We start from the raw sequence: 22,486 nt of genomic DNA on the forward strand, positions 1-22,486 counted from the left end.
CCGTGCGTTGCATATGCGTACACGGCTGAACAGTGTGCTTACATCGATTTTAAATGATAAAAACATATTTGTACGCCTGTCTCATATGAAGTTAAGTTACCAGAGATTTTGACATCGTCGCCAGGGCAAATTTTAAACGTCACACTGCGATGTAATTATTAAGTTTATAGGCTTCTTTTTATTTAAGAGCTAATGTAGCTCTTGTCGGTGGAGTATGCGCCATATTTCCCTATTCTTATATGTATATATATTTCGCCATATTTCTATTAAGTTTATAGGCGCCAATCAAAATTTTTGCTAACTTGTATCTACATCGAAGTACATAGTTTTATAAGCCTGTTTTCACATTATCCGTTCAATGGAAAAAATCCAAGATGGCGCCTGAAATTATGGTATATCGGTCCGACATCCGATATCGGATCGGATAATGTGAAAACTCTTATGCAACTTTATGATGCATGATAACAAAATTAAATAAAAATAGATAAGAAGACAATGTTTCGTGATTTTTTGTTTTCATACTAGCTGAATTTGAATTCATTTTATACTAACGACATAGGGAACAAATCAAATTATTTTATTAAAGCGTATATAAAAATGATAATTTATTTTATTTGCGGTCGGGGTAGTGTAGTGGTTTAGAACGTCAGCCGCGATAGCTGGAGACCCGGGTTCGATTCCCGGCTTCGCCACCAGTGGGCTTGATCGCTTTTTCTTTAGTGTATGGTATCTATTTCAGTTTATCATTTTATACTAGTTTAATCAAATATCACAGAAGGATATACACTACCTCATAAGGCCGCTTATAGAGTAGCCTTTTCCCCTTACTATAGCTACTTTTTATTTTCATATATATCAAAACAAATTCATCTCTGTTTCAATTTAATACGACTTGAATTTAATCGAACTCAATAAGTATTAAAAGTAAGGACTTTGGGCCTTAGGAAGATATGAAAATATATGTAACATTTGATTTAAATATATGTAGATATAAATAGTATATCTAATGATAAATAGTTCATTGAAATAGTTTATTTGAAATGCATTCCAGGTTTGGAAAACCACGCGTTCTAATCTAAATAACATGCATACTGTATTGCCTCTATAAAACTTAATAACAATTATTATTTACATCAAAACCGTCAATTGTGTTGTAAAAATTATACAAACTTTTTTCACAATTTAGTCGTATTTTTTTAAATCTTACAACGCCAAAAATGTTAAGACTAGTAATGGTGTCAAAACAACTTATTTTTAATCCGTTCGCGCTCGACGACGACGACGACCAACGTATTAAGTGATTTGTAAGTAGTACTTTGGCATAAAACGTATGATGTTACAAGATAAATTACATTAATTTATTATTGCCATTAAATTTTGTAAAGACAGGGTGAAACAAAACAGACTTATTTCAACAATTGTGGTACACAAGACCAAAGTTATTGCTACATTTTTGTTACTCGCTAAGACTTCATATTAGAACCACTATATCGCTTGTGGTTACATAGTCTTACTTTGAGACTTAACTAGTATAAAATAACTTTGCTCTCATGACAACACAGGTTTAAAATTTAATGGCAAAAAAGTATATAACAAATAACAATTAAAATTTTAAATGACTTTTTATACATAGTCCGGCCAAATATTTACGTCATTGTCACAAAAAGGCGCGAAAATGACTATATTTTTTTGCGTCATCTTTAGTGTTTTCACATTATCCGATCCGATATCGGATGTAGGACCGGTATCCCATACATTTAAGCCGCCAATCTTTGATTTTTGCCTTTCAATTCCTTCTGACATCGGATCGAATAATGTGAAAACGCACTTAGCGACGTCTTAAGCATCTTTGGCGACATCTTTAGTGACATGTTGGCCAGTCTAAAGTTTTAATTTTGCTTTTTTTTTCTTAAAGAAATACAGGTTTTGGCTGAAAATGTATTTGTTTGTTTCTGCCATAGCTCGCTCATAGTTTATAGTGGCCAACAATTAAATACAATATAAAATGCTAATGTTTCTTAAGATATAACTATAATAATATTTGCAGTGGGCATTTTCTTGTGCATTGGGCGCCCAGTGGGACGTCATTCTGTTAGTATTTGTGCGTATGTTAGTTTTCTTATCATTTGTTATTATTTTCTTGTCTCTGTCTCTGCAACAATATGGACATTTTTTGGTAATCTGCAAAGCATTAGGTCCACACAGAGCGAGCGGCCTCGCGAGGCAATTCTATCGCGCGGCAATTTTCTGGCGAGGCAATTCTTGCCCACGGCAAATAGGGTATTTGTCTGCATATTCAATAAAATATTACACACCAATCATAAATAAAGAACCAGAATATTAATAGAAAAATATAAATACTTATTTTAAGATACAATTAATATTTTCCAAATCGTTTAAAGAGTACTCGGTAGTCTGACTAAAAGGAGTCGAAATCAAAAAATTAGTGTCGTCTCGTTTTCTCACACATATTGATTTGAAAGGGATGAAACTACAATGTTGCCACTTTGTAATAACTACTCTATTTGGGCAGACTGTAACTCGATTGTTTCATACAAATTTCATAGTAATAATTCGTTTTGACAGCTCGAAAAAATTAGCTGATTTGATTGGCAGTCAAGTACCTACAGCCACCGGCACAATAACATCGCAGAAAAAGAAAGCTGCATAACAACTGACACGCTTTCATACCGCTAGAAATCACGTCACGGTGACTGTAGGCTATTAGTAATATAGACGTGCTTTAGCCGAGGCAGAATTCGTTTGGAACACAGAGTTGCCTCGGACGAGGCAAGTGTTGAAGCGAATTGCCTCGCGACTGCTCGCTCTGTGACTTTTATGAGGACCAGCCTATTTATTAATCTACTTAACCTATTTTTACTACTTGCATTGCTTTGCATGACTATTGACTACGTCTAAAACGGTATTGAACCTATATTTAAAAGTGGCTAGCTAATTTGACTCGAAAAGTAAACTTTGCCAGCGTTATTACGTAAAGTGGTCAATAGGTTAAAGTTTAACCTAAACGGGCCATTTTTGCATAGTTGTCCACCCCACTTTTTTTGGATTTGGAAATTTTTATGTGGTTTCCACTCAGAATCGCGAACTCTTTCAATCCTAATAGGAGAAAAAAAGGTTTCTTTCCAACTCCGTTACCATTTTTTCATACGTTTTGTAGGCGGTAACGGAATGGAAGGTTTGAGAAATGTATGGAAATCTTGGGACATTTTTTTTCTCCTATCAGGATCGAACAACCTCGCGATTCTGAGTATGAATCACGTAAAAAATACCCATGTTACAAAAAAAGTGGGGTGGACAACTTTAAAAAAAAAAATGGCCCAGACACATGTGACACTCTCAAATAATAGGTTATATTGTCGCTTACTCAGCTCAGTTTAAGCTGGACTTCCGAGCAAAGCGGCTCCGGCGTCACTAACGCAGCGACACTGACGCGGCGACAGAGCGATAGTACTATGCAGTATGTAAATGTATAAACTTACTTCCGAGCGCAGCGTCACTAACGCAGCGACAGTGACGCCGCGTCAGTATCGCCCGGCGATAGCGGCCGTGGTATGCCTGGCATAGCACTGTCGCTCTGTCGCAGCGATAGCACGTAGTTTCTGGATGTTTTTGGCGCAAGATTTTCAAATAATCGGTGATAAAATAATATCAAATTGAGTTTTTCTAATTAACCAGCGCAAGTTTCTGAAATATCCATCGTTCACGTCAAGATGTATTATTTTTCAAGGTTTTAATTATTGTTCAGAGTCTAAATATTATATCCGTAAATACTATAATGATCCTTAGTAAAGGAGCAAAAGTTCATCATCCTAGACTGCTTCATATCTATATGCCTGGACCTGAATTCTATGGAAAAACAATGGCGACTGTCGCCAGAGTCGCGCCGCTCGGAAGCGAACCTGCGTCTGTTACTGCTGCGACACTGAAGCAGCGGCTCTGGCGCTGCGGCCAGTGCGATAGAGCCGCTTTGCTCGGAAGACCACCTTTAAGACTGTTTCACCGTTAAAAAAATATAAAATGGTTGAGCGTTCTCACGCCAGCGTATTTTGGCAGGTACAAGATTTGAAAGGGATCGCACTACAATGTTGCCACTTTTTAATTTGTTCTTTTTTTGGTGAGAGTAGTGTAAGGTCTGAGTAGAAGCTTGGAGCGTTCGGTTTGGCGGGAAGAACTCGCCCGCATAGCGTGGACATGTATGAGCTTCAATAGGCTAGTTTCCTATACTTGAAATAATAGTTATTTGTTCTACAAGAGTGCAAAGTTGTATTTTACCGCCGAGTGTGGAATTGAAAAACGAGCAAGCGAAAGGATTCTATAGTTGAAGTAGTTCGAGAATAGAATCCTGAGCTTGCTCGTTTTTCAACGCATGAGAAGTAAAAAGCATATGCACTCGTGTGTAACACAAAACTTTTCCCCTCACTATAGCGAGGAAAGTAAAACTCAAAAAACGCGTTTATCACTGCTTCCAGTAGTTCCTCAGGTAGTAAAACATCTTCATCACTAGATTAACCCACTTTTATCAATTTTAAAGCAGAAAATGTGCCTCTATTCAAGGTCAAATTACTATATCCACTAGTGGATAAAATGCGTTTTTACCCGCTGGTATTAAAGGACAAAACACGTGTTTCCGAGCTAGTGAGGGGAAAAATATTCTGGGCAGTGCATGAAATAAAGCACCACATACATATAGTGCTGGATTTTCTACTCCAGCACTCAAATCTGCCAATTAGATTATTGTCAGCAAGGTATCCAAATTAAGTTCATTTGAGTAACGATAAGAAAGTCTATTTGTTCATTTATAGGTTGTCTATAGGTTCATATGATTACTGCTCAGCAGTAATCATATGAATATAGGAGTTCTGTTAATTTTTTTTAAAACACAACTTCCAATTTATCAGGTATGTTTTCATTTGTAACTTTTAATAAATAATATGATGTTAAGGTTCATAATTTAAATCAAGATGAAAAAATAAACTGAAATGCGTTTTACATATTAGATATTGCAAAACAAAGGTAAAAATCATAAGTTTATCAAATAATTTTACATTCGACATTTAAATATTCTTGAACGCAACCACATTTTTCGTAATTGAAAACCGGCTTATTTTCTATTTCTCTTGTCTATGGCATGTTTGACATTTGTAAACTTTTGACGAAACTTTTTGAACTAGTATTTTAGTGTTGTGTAGTTTATTTTAATTCGACGTTATTGTGCAAAAACTTAAGTAATTATAAGTGATTCTGGTGAACTATGTACTTCCGAAGAAATCAAGGCTATGGCGATCAAAGTGACTGACAATTCGTTACCTGAAAAGTCGGGTAAGGAGCACCAACAATGTTATGATTGTTTTGAAATGGAAATTGCAAAAAAATGTTTCAACTTTCTCTGAAACCGCGTTGTTGGCATATTTTGAAGAATTGTGCAACAAGTTCTCGCCATCAACATTGTGGACAGAATATAATAGTTAAGATCCACACAAATATTCCCATTCATTATATGAAGTAGGTAAGCAACCCATTTTATTATTCTCAAATAGGTATTTATTTGGCTGTCGTAGAAAAAGTATAGTATACAATCGTAACATTATGAAGGCTTTATAAAGTCTCGTACCTTACTTAGGCCACTCGGCAAGCCTCGTGACCTAACCGCGGTACTCAACTTTTATAGCCTTCATAACGTTACCGTTATATAATATACTATTATAGATGAACTCTTAACCTAAATATTCCTATTTTCTTATTTAAACTGAGGTACCTAGGCTATGTTGAGGTAAGTTTGATTTAATTTCTAGCTATAGCGTTAATTTTTAGCTTTTTAAAAGTCTATTAGTTTTTTTTTATCCGTGTGTTTAATTTGAAGGACATATGTAGGTATATGTCATTACATAGTTCACTGAAGTTATCCGCAGTTGCAACATCTGGGGCCCATTTCTCAAAACTGAAAGTTACAAGTTACAAGCGGAAGTCTGGGTCTTTCTAGAAGCTACAAGTTACAATTTACAAGTGGTTGTCAATCTAAATATATAAAAGAAGAAACTGACTGACTCACATATCAACGCACAGCCGACATTTAATTTTGATACTAAAAAGTCATATTAATGTGTATGGAATTGTAGTTTTCACTACGTCACGCACGCATGCTGGAATATTATCCCACCGATGGAACGGACATTTCGGGACACTTTTAAAAGAGAAAATATTGCAGATTCCGAGTAGAATGACTCAAATAATGATTTGTAAGAATCAGTATTTTGTTTTTAACCCCCGACGCAAAACCGACGTGTGTTATAAGTTTGATGTGTCTGCCTGTCTGTCTGTCTGTGTGTGTCTGTCTGTGGCATCGTAGCTCCCGAACGGATAAACCGATTTAGACTTAGTTTTTTTTTTGTTTGAAAGCTGAGTTAGTCGGGAGTGTTCTTAGCCAAGTTTCATGAAAATCGGTCTACTATGTCGCTGTCTGGGGTTTTTTCAATATTTTAATTTTTTGGTTAGGTTAGTTATACTCACAAACCTCAGTAATGTATAAAATTGCACTGTATAGATATAATTGACTCAAACGAAGTAGTAGAACGGGTAGAGGTAACGCCACCAGCTGCTTTTCTTCGTTTCTTCTCCATCTGACTCTTCTGATTGCTCCTGTGAGAGAAAAAGACAGGTATAGTAGAAATAAGTAAATGAGCAAATCGAAATTAACTACTTACCTACATTACTTGTACTTAATATTCATAATATATAATGTGGAATAAAAACTAAATCTTCAGTACAGATGGTGATTTTTACCCGCAAAGTGATTCATTTATTGTCAGGTCGAAACTTCAGAATGCCATTTGTACTGAAAAAACGTCGTACGATGCATGCAAAAATAAAATTCGTACGAGGGACGTTAAAAAAGTAATGAGAATGGATATGTTCCTGTATCTTGATTTAATTTTTCTTAACTTGTCCATGTAGCAGTACTCATTAAAGTGAAATTGCATAATTCAAATGTTTACTACTTTCATTTGTTTTTCTTTGATATGTAAATAATTGACACAAGGTGGGGGATGAAAATTTTCAGTAAAATAAGAACATGTTTTCATGAATATTTGACATGTCGTGAGTTCATTTCTGACATGAATATCAAAAATAATCATACTTTAAATTAAAGCTGGGTTTATCCTTTGTTAGTAACAGCAATAAAAAAAGTTCGTATAAATACATTTTCAAACGGTATGGTATCCAAAAAAAATATAGGTGCTGTTTTGGGTCATGTTCACGATTTTTACAGATTATCACGAAAATTGAGAATATAGATTGGAAACAACATTACGTTAGTATTAAAGAAGAACATACAATCATTTTAATATTACAAAAATTATATAAACAATAAGAACATTTTAAACAAAAAAAAAATGTTTTTGGCCTTCAAAATGACAGTCGACAGGGCCGAACCCTCAAATTGCCGAGGGTGTTGCTCAAGTTAGTGTATTTAAAGCTACAAGTGACATACCTAATATTAAAGGCAATATAAGGATCATTACTATTTTATACCCGACCTTTAAATAAAATTGTAATATAATCGCTACTCTGAAGTATAATGAAGTGAAGTGCTTACTGACATGGTATTTAGACTATCGTTAAGATTTTAATTTTTAAAGGGGGCAAAAAAATAATAATTGAAAAAATTAAATATGTGAATAAATCACAAAAGAGTTACTTTTAATTATAAAAATATAAGGATACTTACATTCTTATGTTTTAATACTCATTATCATTACTTATTGAACGCCCCTCGTAACTCGTGTGAATTTAAGAGCATTTCTTTTTTTGCCATTTTTTTTATTTTAGGTCAATTGTACTCAGAATCACGAGTACTTTCAATCTCACTGGGAGACAAAAAGTGTCCCAGAATTTCCATACATTTTTGTTACTTTCCTATTTTGTTACGCCACACAACATGTACCGAAAACGGTAACAAAATAAGAAAAAAATCGTAAGGGAGGATTTTTTTAACTACTAGGATTGAAAATGCTAGTGATTCTGAGTAGAAATAGCATATTTTTTTCAAAAATATCACATTTCATAAAAGTGGCGAAAAAAAAAGAAATGCTCTTAAAACGAACTTCTTTGTATCCGCACTTGTATCGTAATGTACTCTTTATCGTTGTCTAAAATACAGATAATAAGTAAAATAAAAATATGTTTTAGTAAAAATAACTACGTTGTAACTGATCCATTTTTCCATTATTACACTATGATGTTGAGTTCTACATGTATCCACTAAACACGCCTACCATATACAACCGGACACTCTATTTCATAATGCATACATACATACAATCACGCCTGTATCCCATAAAGGGGTAGGCAGAGCACATGAACTACTTTCAGCACACGGGGCAAACATTGCATTTAATAATGCAAACATTGTAAAACATGGAAAAAATGGACTAGTTACATTTGGCTCTCAGTCGAGATTTGTCCCGATGTACGAGTACCTTAATTTGGTGTATAATTTACAACAATAATGAAAGTTAGAAAAAAAACTACTCTATACATTTAATCGAACTACTGAAACATGGTAAAGCATGCGCACCTTGATACAAATGTCAGTAGTTAGTATATAGGGAATTCATGCACGCACGGATAATGCTGAGTGTTCTGAAACAACCCTCAAGTATAAGTGGGCTGTAATGAAAGTTTCTTGTAATAAGGCACTTAAAAATGGCCCAGTGAAATAAAAACTTAAATGATAATAAATAAATAAATAAATAAATATTGGGGACACCTTACAGAGATCAACTTAGCCCCAAACTAAGCAAAGCTTGTACTATGGGTGCTAAGCGACGATATACATACTTAAATATGTATAAATACATACTTATATACATAGAAAACATCCATGACTCAGGAACAAATATCTGTGCTCATCACACAAATAAATGCTCTTACTGGGATTCGAACCCAGGACCGCGGCTTAGCAGGCAGGGTCACTACCGACTGAGCCAGACCGGTCGTCAGATATATATATTTATATATATATATATAGATAAATGAAAATATGTGCAATAGGCGACACGACTAAAAAAAATTAATTAGTCCGCCAGTTAGATTATCAAAGAATTTTAGACACGTATTGTTTCTTTTTTCTCGTAAACGAAAAATGACGACGGTACAGTGCGTTGAAGTTTCGCGTAACGTCACGCCTAGGTACAATTTCTACTTAGAAGTGACGTCACAAGCCTCATCTCCGGAACTTTGATGCTCTGTATCTTTGTATTTTTTCATTAATTAGAAAAAGCGAAAAATATGTGTTCAGTATTTTTGGACGATCTAACTGACGGACTAAACAGAATGCCGTTTTTTTTAATGTAGTCGTCGTCCCTATTTTTCAGCAAAAGGTTCTACTTTGACCGGTCACTCGTATAAAGATCAAAGCAAATATCGTCCTTATGGTAAGCGACTAAGCGGGACGTTTTATTAAACTTCTACACATGTAAGGTTTTGATCATGTTTGTTAGGAATGCAGTTGGTTTAAAAATTGTAATCATTTTACCTAAATGAAAGTAATCTTAACAAGTTCATGTAATTTTGCAAAAAAGGTACTGCAAGCTTTCGAAAATTAGAATAAGCTTTAGCTGACCGCTTGACTCAGTTGATAAAGCAAAAGCTAAATCTAAAAGTGGAATTCAACCCTTTTTCAGATTGCCATACAAAATGTGCTACGGTAGAATTAGAAAAAAAATATTATGTAAAAGGCAGATTTTTTTGTAGTTAAAACGACAGGTATGGCCTCCGTCCGAATGATCTAAGATTGTATGTAATAATCGGCATTTTTGCGAGAAGAGATATAAAAAAAATCTAAGGTAGGTAAATTTTACGTTTTTTCCTACTCAGAATCATGAGCCTTTTCGATCTAGGACAAAAAACAAGGGACTAAAAAATCGTCCCAAAATTTTCTATTCTTTATTATTTTGCATAGGTACTTTCCACTTTGTAACCGCTGTACAAAGTGTTTGAAAAAACTAAGGGCAAAAATTAAATTTGAGATGCTTTTTTTCACCTAGTAGGATCGAAAGGGCTCGTGTTTCCGAGTAGAAAAACATTAAATTTACCTATTCTACAAAAAAAAACCTATTTTAGACAAAAAAAAAAAAAAAACTCCCGTGAGACTCAAACATATTTAAAAATATTTTAAGCGGGTTACTCACGTGTTAAGTCGATATAGCGTTCGACATGTTTCGATCCATTTCCGAGGATCTTTCTCAAGAGCAGCGAGAGAGCGTTGAGAAAGATCCTCGAAACATGTCGAACGTTATAACACGTGAGTAACCCGCTTAAAATATTAAAAAAAAAATCTCGCGAAAATGCACAATCTGCAAAAGAGTGATAAAAAGTGGCTACGAGTTGTGTCCGTACCTCCTTCGCCGGTGCGGTCTCAGCTTCTTTCTCTGACTGTTTACTCGTCTCGTCCGATTCGACATTGTCTGTTACATTCGGTTCCTCGTCCTTTTACATACAAATTATATGTCAGAAGATTTAGTGGCAAAACTGCGTAGCCGAATGCTCAAACGTTCAACAACGCTCACGAATCGAAACGCTCGTAGGGGCATTTTCAGAACATGGGACCCCCCAACCATAGAGTATATTGAATAGTAAGCGAAAGTTGTTAACAAAAATTAACTCATTGTAAGTTTTGTGACGACAATTATTAAGCATAAAATCTGTATATTTTTGGTTTCAAACTATATATCTGGCTTGTTGTATATTACTATTAAAGTAATGTTTATGTAAGTCTATTTATATTCTCTTATAGGTGTATGTTTAAATATTCAATTTGTGTGTTGGAAATAAGAATAATTATGAATTTTTATTTTGAAGCACCTACTCTTTTTGATTATGTTTTTTATTTCCGCTACCCAAAGGTTGTCTGGTAGAGATCGCTCTTTAGTGATAAGACCGCCTGTTGTCTGCCTCTATTTATAATCATTTGTTTTGTCTCCACTGTATATTTTGCTGAGGTGTGCCAATAAAGAGTATTCTATCTATCTATCTATCTACTTTTTTCACATTCTGAATGTAGATTATCGCTTAAAGTTTGTCATTAACACAAAAAAAATATTTTTATTAAAATTTTATGCTTAATTATCGTCACAAAACTGAGAGTGAGTTAATTTTTGTTAACAACTTTCGCTAATTGGGGGGGTCCCAAATTCTGAAAATGCCCGTAGACATCTATCTCTATTCTTACGTATTGGCGCGACAGAGCCAGACTAGCTTTCGCGGCGTTTCGTTTTCGTTTCGCGTCGTAGAAATGCCATTCGGCTACGGGGCCTGGTGGTTTTTAGGAAAACGCTGACAAGTCGTTAACATTTTAAACTTTAGGCTCTGGTCCCTCTGGTATCGGCTTTAAAAACGAACAAAAGATAATCGCGGAGCGATCCGCGCGACCAATTTGTATGAAGTTGTCGTCCGTGCGGACTAGAGATGTGTCGTTCGCGAGTGAGTAATTTAAAAGAACTATATCTTTTGACTGAACTCGTTCACTCTTCAACTCGCTCATTTAGCTCAGTAACTCACTTATCTCATGGCCGCTGTACACACATGGCCAACAGTTCCACCAACCCCCTTGGCCATGTGTGTAGAGGGCTACTTGGCCGTAAGTTGGCAGTTGGCGCTTGCGCTTGCCGGCCAACCGATTCGTGTCGGTTTTTTGTCCACACATCAAAGGATCTTGGCGCCAATGGCCAACTGCGTTTACACGTTGGCGCTTCATTCAGTTGGTCGTCAGCCGTCAGAGAGGACGGTAGTGAAATATTTACGAAAATAATAAGTTTATCTATGTCAATAATAGTGTAGATTTTAGGAAATAAAATAACCTTGCAAATGTTTAATGTATTTCCTAAAAAAGATAAATGTTCTTATCATAATATTAAAAAAATTGTTAATATATCAAATAATTAAATTTTACTATGGGGTTATTATTTTTTAATCAAATTTTTCTGTCAATGTCTATGATCTAGAATTTCCTAGACTTTTCCATTCCACGTCCATCTTTCATGAAGAGCCAATGCCAAGTGATTGGTTCGCCAATGTGTAAACAGCGGCTCTTATCTTGGCCAAGGGGTTTCACAAAGGGCTGGTGGAACCGTTGGCCATGTGTGTACAGGGGCCATCAGAGTTACTTGTGCTCTCTTTCCCATTCATGATTCGAATGAGCGGGCCGAGCCAAAAGAGCGAAACGATGCAAATGTTTTGGATGACAGCTTCGGAGCGATTCGGAAGGATTCGGTTTGGCAATATGGCGGTATCGTGTCTCACGATTCGCCATCTTGCTCAAAATAGTCTGACAGATTCACTGAGCGAAATGAGTGATATATATCACCGCGAGCGAAAGATATGCATCAATCTTTTCATCTCAGTGAAGCGTTTTGTGCATCTCTAGTGCGGACCCGTCCGCACCACGTTAACGGCTCAGCCACGACATTGGTCTAAGCGCGACAGCGGTGAGCGGCGGCCATACATTGGAGCGAGACACAGCGATGGGACTTTTCATCTAAATATATAAAAGAAGAAGCTGACTGACTGACTGACTGACTGACATATCAACGCACAGCCGAAACCGCTGGTCCTAGAGATTTCAAATTTGGCACGTAGGTTCCTTATATAGTGTAGAGGAGCACTAAGAAAGGAATTTTCAAAATTCACCTCCTAAGGGGGTCAAATGGGGGTTCAAAGTTTGTATGGGGAAACAAGATTAGTTTGACTATTTTATTCGAAACTTCACAGGAAGATTCCTTAAGACATATGACTGAATACGTGTTTCAGATTTTTTGAAAATTTAACCCCTAAAATGGTGAAAAGGGGGTGATAAAGTCAAAAAATCAATATGGGTATCGTTTTTATGGTTTATCGGGTCGCTGATCACGATAAATACAACGTTTTTAAAATCTAACGAGGCGGAAGTGAAATACCTTCTCCCCTGTTGTGGTGCAATGGGGTTTAAATATCAAAAAAATATATAAAAGAAGATATTGACTGACTGACTGACATATCAACGCACAGCCGAAACCGCTGGTCCTAGAGATGTCAAATTTGGCACGTAGGTTCCTTATATAGTGAAGAGGAGCACTAAGAAAGGATTTTTAAAAATTCGCCTCCTAAGGGGGTCAAATGGGGGTTCAAAGTTTGTATGGGGAAACAATGTTAGTTTCACTGTTTTATTCGAAACTTCACAGGAGGGATCCTAAAACCATATGACTAAAGACGTGTTTCAGGTTTTTTGAAAATTTAACCCCTAAAAGGGTGAAAAGGGGGTGATAAAGTCAAAAAACTAATATGGGTATCGTTTTTACGGTTTATTGGGTCGCTGATCACGATAAATACAACGTTTTTAAAATCTAACGAGGCGGAAGTGAAATACCTTCTCCCCTGTTGTAGTGCGATGGGGTTTAAATATCAAAAAATATATAAAAGAAGAAACTGACTGACTGACTAACTGACATAATATATCAACACGCAGCCGAATCCGCTGGTCCTAGAGATTTCAAATTTGGCACATAGGTTCCTTATATGGTGTAGAGGAGCACTAAGAAAAATTTTTCAAAATTCTCCTCTTAAAAGGGTGAAATGGGAGTTCAAAGTTTGTATGGGGAAACAAGATTAGTTTGACTATTTTATTCGAGCCTTCACAGGAGGATTCCTAAAGACATATGACTAAATACATGTTTCAGGTTTTTTGAAAATTTGACCCCTAAAGGGGTGCAAAGGGGGTAAAGTCAAAAACACAATATGGGTATCGTTTTTATGGTTTATCTGGCCCCAATTTCATATAGGTGACAGGTGCGACAATTGTCACAAAATCTATCTTCTATCTAAATATATAAAAGAAGAAGCTGACTGACTGACTGACTGACTGACTGACTGACTGACTGACTGACTGACTGACTGACTGACTGACATATCAACGCACAGCCGAAACCGCTGGTCCTAGAGATGTCAAATTTGGCACGTAGGTTCTTTATATAGTGTAGATGAGCACTAAGAAAGAATTTTTCAAAATTCGCCTTCTAAGGGGGTCAAATGGGGGTTCAAAGTTTGTATGGGGAAACAATGTTAGATTCACTGTTTTATTCGAAACTTCACAGGAGGGATCCTAAAAACATATGACTAAAGACGTGTTTCAGGTTTTTTGAAAATTTAACCCCTAAATGGGTGAAAAGGGGGTGAGTCAAAAAAACAATATGGGTATCGTTTTTATGATTAATCGGGTTGCTGATCACGATAAATACAACGCTTTTAAAATCTAACGAGGTGGAAGTGAAATACCTTCTCCCCTTTTATAGTGCCATGGGGTTTAAATATCAAAAAATATATAAAAGAAGAAACTGACTGACTGACTAACTGACATATCAACACACAGCCGAAACCGCTGGTCCTAGAGATTTCAAATTTGGCACATAGGTTCCTTATATATAGTGTAGATGACTTCTAAGAAAGCATTTTTCAAAATTCGCCTCCTAAGGGGGTCAAATGGGGGTTCAAAGTTTGTATGGGGAAACAATGTTAGTTTCACTGTTTTATTCGAAACTTCACAAGAGGATTCCTAAAGACATATGACTAAATACATGTTTCAGGTTTTTTTTGAAAATTTTACTCCAAAAGGGGTGCAAAGGGGGTCAAAGTCAAAAACACAATATGGGTATCGTTTTTATGGTTTATTGGGTCGCTGATCACGATAAATACAACGATTTTAAAATCTAATGAGGTGGAAAAGAAATTTTCCCCCCTGTTGTGAAACGGGATTAAAATATCTAAAATAGCCATAAGTATAGGTTTAGTTTTTATCTTTACTTCTGGTTCAACAGATTTCAAATTGACACGGAAGTTCCTTAGAGGAGCACTAAGAAAGGATTTTTCAAAGTTCACCTCCTAGCATGATAATTTGACAGGGGCAAGGACAGGTACAGGGACAGGGACAGGGACAGGGACAGGGACAGGGACAGGGTCAGGGTCAGGGACAGGGACAGGGACAGGAACGCAGACACCTACACCTTGCAAGTCTTTTGTTCGGTGTCATGAATGATAAGACTCCTGACTATTTGCATGCAAAAATACGCGTTTCCTCATTTCATACACGACACGGTACTAGAGCAACTAGGCGCTGCCTTTTGGAAACACATCCACACAAAACTGTAGCCTTTACTGGGTGCTTCCGGTATCTCGCAACCAAATGCTGGAATAATATCCCTCCACCATTAAGATGCCTTAAGACTAAGAATTCATTCAAATTTCATTTCAAAAAATACCTACTGGACAAGCAAAATTTAGGAATCCCATACGGGTACTTGGTTGCAGATTACCGGATCTAATCTAGTCTGGTCTGTTTTTAGTGTACACACACACACACACACACACACACACACACACACACACACACACACACACACACACACACACACACACACACACACACACAGACACACACACAGTCACACACACACGCACACTCCTTGTAATTTTATTTTTTGCAATTTATGTTTATGTCATGTTACTATAATGCAATCGTTTAGACATAGGCAAACTATTACTATTATTATTACTTTTTTTTTTTACATTTTTTTTGTACAACGATCTGTTAGTGACCTGGGTTCTAGCAGAATTACCAGTTGCTTCGCCCGAAAGAGTGGAGCATATAACTGAGCCAGGACCCTTTTGTTTTTGCTGCAACGCACACAGCAAACCCACCCATATTTTAATGTATGCTATTGTTGTTTTTTCTGTAGTGTTAGTACTTTTTATTGTTTATTTTTGTTTTAATTGTTTAATTTTGGTGTGTATTGTAGCAAACAAATAAATGATTATCTTATCTTATCTTATCTTATCTTAACGGGTTAGGGATAGGGATAGGGATAGATTTAGATTTAGATTTCTTTATTTCATGATAAAAATTACACTATAAATTTGTTACATGCCAAAGTTATGTTTATCTTCTCATCATGATCGTCGAAAATTACATTATAAATTGAAAATAATAAAATGAATATTTTCTCCCAATAAGGATCGTCATTTACAAATAGAAATACACAAAACACAATAAAATTAAGAAATGAAATAAAATCCGAAGTCAGTGTAATCAAATGCATGCTATCACAAATTCAATTCCATGTACTCATTTACAGAGTACAGAGGGTTATCTAACAAAAGGTTTCTCAATTTGCGCTTAAATGCTTCGTCATATGGCTCATTCCTAAGATCGGCAGGTAAGTGTTCGTAGTAAGTAGGGCCGATGACACGCGGGTTCTTTCTTGAAAGTGCCATGCGACGGGGGACTGTTCTCAGACGGCCTGTAGCTCGAAGCTGTTTGCCCGGACAGGCAACGCGAGCAAATAGGGATAGGGATAGGGATAGGCATAGGGATAGGGATAGGGATAGGAATGGGGGACGGAGATAGGGATAGGGAGAGTAGGGGGTAGGGACGGGACGGGGACGGGGTCGGGGACAAGGATAGAGATAGGCAGTGTAAAATGCAGGTGGCTCAGTGGGAAGGGATTAGTATTTAAGTAGGCATCGGCGAGTATCCTGCATCCGTAATAACTATTACATTCAAAGTGCTGTAAGAAGATCGTTGTTTGCTTGCCTTTTATGTGTTTACGTTTGCAATAAGTATAAGCAAAATGGAAAAAATTGTAAGCGATAATGCAAGGAAGTATTTTTTACCCTAGCGACCATAGCGTCGAGATACTGGCTATTTTATTTTTATTTTATTTTATTTTATTTATTTTAGGGATAACAAACAACTATACAATATATAATTACATGTATAAGTACAATAAAAAGAACTTAAAGTATAGCCAACGACATTATCCACGAATTACTACATCAGAAACTATGGTTGGCTTAATAGATAGGAGACAGTTAAGTTTTTGATACATTATTAAAACAACAATATATATCTTAACATGAAAAGAAAGAGGAAGAAAAAAAAATGCAACATAGAATAGGAATGTGTGTGCTAGAGAGAGAGAAAAAAATGTGTTATATACACAGTCAAATAACTTAAACTAGGTACTTATGAAAGTTATGAATTAACATGCAAGCAGGGAAAATTTCAAGCGGGATTTTTTATAGAATCTAAAATAGCATACTTATACTTAGCCTCGGGCAGATGACATATATCCAGGTGGGTAAAAAGTTGATTATACGTAGTAAGGAGCCTGCGAAGAGGCGCGCGCGCACCGGCGTTGGTGCGGCACGGGGCCACCGCGAACAGCCGGTAAGCGCGCGCGTCTCGGCGGTTAACAGTTCTGGGCACTATGTAACATATCTTATTGACAAGCTGTTCACAGTCGAATTTGTTCTGGCATAGTCCGTGGAGGAACATTGCTTGAAGGAGTACGCGTCTATTTTTTAAAGAGATTACTCCATACTTTTGTGTTAAACTACTGTACGTTAATTTCCTATTTCGATAAAGTTTGTAGTTAACATTTTTGAGGAATTTGTATTGTATTTTTTCAATTGCTTCTATATATTTATTATAAAAGGGATCCCAGATGATACTGGCATATTCAAGCTGAGGGCGAACCAGGCTATTAAACAAATAAATATATGTAGTGGCTTTTTTAAAATCTTTAGCTGCTCTTGTAACAAACTGAAACATTTTGTATCCCTTTGAGACAATCATTTCTATATGCTGGTCCAGATGCAACTTGGAGTCAAGAGATATTCCTAGATCTCGTGCGTGGTCTACTTGTTGTAAAGACTCACCGCAAAGCTTATATTCATAACAAATTTTATTTTTGTTTTTAGTGAAACTAATAACGTTGCATTTAGAGATACTTAATTCTAATTTATTTTCATTGCAGTAATCAGTCAGGCGATCAAGGTCATCTTGTAAGAGTTGGCAGTCTTTAGTTTCTGTAACTTTACGGTATATTTTTAGGTCGTCCGCGTATAGTAAGATGTTAGTATTACTAAAACAGGTTTTTATATCATTAATGAAAATATTGAATAGCAAGGGACCTAAAATGGACCCTTGTGGCACTCCAGATGTTACTTCTACTACGTCTGACCTAAAACCATTCAGCACAACTCTTTGGGTTCTATTCGTAACATATGACAGGAACCATCTGAGCAGATTTCCACGAATGCCATTAAAAGCTATTTTGTCAAGGAGTAGCTTATGATCAACCCTGTCAAATGCTTTGCGGAAATCGGTATAAACCGCGTCTACCTGAGCAGCGCGGTTCATATGTTCAAATAGGAATTCAGTAAATATCATTAAGTTGGTATTGGTAGATCTCTTTTTGGTGAAGCCATGCTGCTCAGGTATGATTTGGTTGTTTATAAATGCGCTTAAAGCACTATGAATAAGTTTTTCGCATACCTTGGCCAGTGAACACAATATTGAGATAGGCCTATAATTCTCTATTTCCTGTTTTGATCCTTTTTTAAAGATGGGAATTATATTGGCCGATTTCCATATGGCCGGAAAACTGCCCTCTTGAACGGTTTTTGTAAATAGAGTATGCACAGGCTTTGCTATGGAGTGAGCTGTTTGTTTAAGAAATATAGAAGGCAAACCATCCGGCCCTGCGCCTTTTGAGGGATCAAGACTTTTAAGTGAGCGCTCGACTTGTTCAACTGTAAAGTGTACATTAGAAATGGCATTACAACTGTTAGAATAACACGAGGGTGGCGACCAAGTGTAGCTGTCTAATGTGGAGGGTTCATAGACTGAATTAAAGAAGTTCGAGAATAGGTTACAAATTGTGTTAGGATCGTTGGAACATTGATCTTTGTAAGACATTTCCGCCGGAATGCCGTTTTTATCTTTTCGATTATTTATGTATGTCCAGAAATATTTAACATTTTTTCGTATATTATCTTCTACACTTCTCTTGTACCTTGTAAAACATTTACTACATTCACTTTTAAACCTATCCCTGTAGAGAGAGAAGATTTGATAATCTGAAATATTGCCATAGATTTTCCATTTTATCCAGGCTTTGTTTTTATTTCTGTGGATGTGTATAAGTGATTTGGAGAACCAGATTGGAAAATGTGAGTTTTTTGGTTTGGATTGGGGAATATGAGTCTTTATAATGTGGTAAATTTGTTCATAAAAAATTGCCAGTGCTTTTTCAGCTTGTACATCGTTTAATATATTATCCCAATTTATTTTAGTAATTTCTTGATTAATTAGGTCATAATTTGCTCTAAAAAAGTTATATTTAACTGTGGGGTTGGTCCTCATCGGAGAGCATTTTATATCAATTGGCACTATTGCACAAAATGGTGGATGATGTTGGTCTAGGGGTAAGAGTGGAGTAGCGACCGGACTGACGCTACATTTATTATTTGTTAGGAGAAGGTCTAATATTCTATGATTATGATTTTTTATGTGATTGAATTGAGAGGCTTTGTAGACTGTCATAAAATTATCTAATGCTAAACATATAGGAGAAGACCCCATAAGTTGAAGGCTTCTTTGATTGGTAGCAAGCCAGTTGGCATCAGGAATATTATAATCGCCGAGCAAGATATAACTCTCTCTATTGGGATCATTCAAGAGGTGGGATAATTCGTGAAAGTGATGTTCATAAATATGTTTTGGCGAGGAGTTGACTAGATAAGTTACACTGATGAGATGATGTTTATCTGTGCCCATACAGGGGATGGAAATTACGACATTTTCAATACTGTGAGAAAGATTACTATTCGCTACATTGTGCATAATGTTCGTTGGTTTTAAGGTACGCAGTACGGCTATCAGAACCCCCCCGCCATCTTCCTTTTGTGATGTTTGTCTATTTCTGTCGCATCGAAATACTGAATATCGTTGATCAATAAATTCATTGTCGTGTATTTCTGGAACAAGCCAAGTTTCTGTAAGTGCTATTATATCATAATTGTTTGATAATATATTCATAAACAAAGTGTGAAGTTTAGTTCGAATTCCTCGGCAGTTCTGATAATATATACTTAAGTTGTAAATCACGGTAGGATACGTTTATCTAAAAGTATATGTGTAAGTGTACATTTGTAATTAATGTTTATAATAATCGAAACAGGTTTGCATGAATAAAGATACACGTACGGAAGAATGTAGTATAGTAGTGTCCAGTTGTCAATAAAAATGCTTGCTTGCTCTATTAGATGCCCGTCTGTCAAAATACTTATTATCCGCAAACTGCCCAAGACGTAACATATTATACAAATAAACTCAAAAAACCTGGGAAATATATGTAAAAACAGTCGAGTGGCGTTAAAAGATGTATCAATTGTCATTCGAGGTAGGTGCGACATCACTTTTAATTTTTCTAATGTCATTTTCTGTGTGAATTGCAAGTGTTGGTGACGTATCTGTTTTGCGTACAAGAATTGTTGCGTTAGAAACCCACTTATACTTGTAGTTTGCTTGCTTTGCTGCTTCACGCACTGCCCGAAAAAGCTTCTTTCTGCGCAGAGTTAGGTGTTCATTGATGTATAGCGTGTGTTGTGGCCCGGATATGCCCAGCTCCGCGGACGTCAAGCCTCTCTTGGTGCGATACGCAGCTAACACGTTGTCCCGTAGGACCCGCGTACTGAGCTTCACGATAATGTGCTTTGGTTTATTGCTCTCCACAGCGGGTCGCACACGGCTAATACTGACTATATCACTACGGCTAATGCTGCATCGGATTTTCTCACCCAGTGTTATTAATAAATTGAGAAGATTCTCGTCTTTTTTTTCTGGGAGATTTTGAATTTCTATATTGCATTGTCTTGCTTGCTGTTCTAAGGAGTCAATTTTTAGTTCAATTGAAGTTTTGAAAATTTCCGCTTGGGTGGGATCTGCAGGTTCTCCGGTGCGTTCACTAATGGATTTTTTAAGCTCGTCGTTGTGGGTTGTGGCTATGTGGGTTGTATGAAGTTTCCCCAGTATAAATATTTATATAGGTAAAATACATACATCTTCGTACCTACTACCTACGCTGTGGTCGCTGTGTAACAATTCTACAATCATTGCAAGAATTTCTTTTAAAACAATAGTAATATGTGTAAGGTACAGTCAGCCAAAAAGCGGTGTAAGGTTCTTGGCTGACCGTACAGCAAATAGATCAGTTACAATGGCCCTCCAGTCGACAATTGCCCCGCTTTACCTTAATCGAAATAATCGCGGACAGATGTACCTACAAAAAAACCTACCGATCCAAATGAAAATCTTATTTTTTGTAAACGTTTCAATAAGAATACTTTTATTACGCGGGCGAAGCCGCGGGTAAAAGCTAGTTCGCACATATGGCTGCCGCTCACCGCTGTCGCGCTTAGATCAATGTCGTGGCTGAGCCGTTAGTGTCACGCGGACCGTCCGCGCGGAGCGATCCGGGCGACCAATTTGTATGAAGTTGTCGTCCGCGCGGACCCGTCCACGCCACTCTAAATCGCTCCCTGAAGTTCTTCTTCTTCTTTCTCCTAGACCGTTAGTCCCATTTACTTGGGGTCGGCCCTCCTCGTCCGCAATCTCCAATGAGCACGATTTTGTGCGGCGTTTGTGTCAATTTGAGCTTCTTTAAGGTCTCTTTCGACCGTCGTCAGCCAGGTGGTGGGTGGTCTGCCATTTCCACGTGGTCGGTTTATAGGCAGGTTCAAAGTCAACCTCACCGGGTGGTCTTCTTCACGCTCGCTACAAATCGCTCCCTGAAGTTAACACATATTAGTCCAGTGCGGATCGCTCCGCGCGGTCGGTCCGCGTGACACTAACGGCTCAGCCACGACATTGGTCTAAGCGCGACAGCGATGAGCGGCGGTCATACATTGGAGCGAGACACAGCGATGGGACTTTTCATTCGCACGTACGGCTGCCGCTCACCGCTGTCGCGCTTAGACCAATGTCGTGGCTGAGCCGTAAAACCAGCCTAAATCAAAAAGACGCGACGATAGCGCGGGCGAGTTATAGTTCGTCGCCGAGCGATGAAGTACAAATCGCTTGCTCTCTCTTTTATTTACACGGGAGCGACTATCTTTTGTTCTTTTCTATCGCCGATAGCTCATAGCTAACTTCCTTTTTGGTGGGTGCCTTAACCATTTATGAGAAAACTACAAAACATTACAATATTACACAAATCTGCCGAGTCTTTAAAGCCTGTTTTGTGGACATACGTAAACCTGCTTAATTACCCATAACGGCCGAAACTCGTTACAGATCATCATCATTCTCCATGCGTTATCCCGGCATTTGCCACGGCTCATGGGAGCCTGGGGTCCGCTTTGACAACTAATTCCAAGATTTGGCGTAGGCACTAGTTTTACGAAAGCGACTGCCATCTGACCTTCCAACCCGAAGGGTATCTAGGCCTTATTGGAATTAGTTCGGTTTCCTCACGATGTTTTCCTTCACCGAAAAGCGACTGGCAAATATCAAATGACATTGTGGCAAATATTAGATGTAGTGTGAAAAGATTTTAATTCGTATTTTTACGGAAAAATACGAAAGTGTCATGCT

At 37.1% G+C, this 22,486-nt stretch overlaps 1 protein-coding gene across 2 annotated transcripts in view; it reads right to left on the reverse strand.

Annotated features, from left to right (window-relative positions):
- Positions 1-242: 242 nt before the first annotated feature.
- The window catches only part of LOC125239653, a 49,917-nt gene continuing 27,673 nt past the window's right edge, over positions 243-22,486 (reverse strand). The window contains exons 12-14 of one of the 2 annotated variants that reach the window (XM_048147294.1): positions 10,420-10,509; positions 6,533-6,657; positions 243-2,152 (exon numbers count right to left, since the gene is read on the reverse strand). In XM_048147294.1, coding sequence (XP_048003251.1) covers positions 6,574-6,657; positions 10,420-10,509 — 174 coding nt within the window. In that variant the 3' untranslated portion in view covers positions 243-2,152; positions 6,533-6,573. The remainder of the gene's footprint in view (positions 2,153-6,532; positions 6,658-10,419; positions 10,510-22,486) is intronic. The other variant, XM_048147295.1, reaches the window with a different exon arrangement.

This window comes from Leguminivora glycinivorella, chromosome 26 (genome assembly GCF_023078275.1).
Source record: "Leguminivora glycinivorella isolate SPB_JAAS2020 chromosome 26, LegGlyc_1.1, whole genome shotgun sequence".
Taxonomy (NCBI): domain Eukaryota; kingdom Metazoa; phylum Arthropoda; class Insecta; order Lepidoptera; family Tortricidae; genus Leguminivora; species Leguminivora glycinivorella.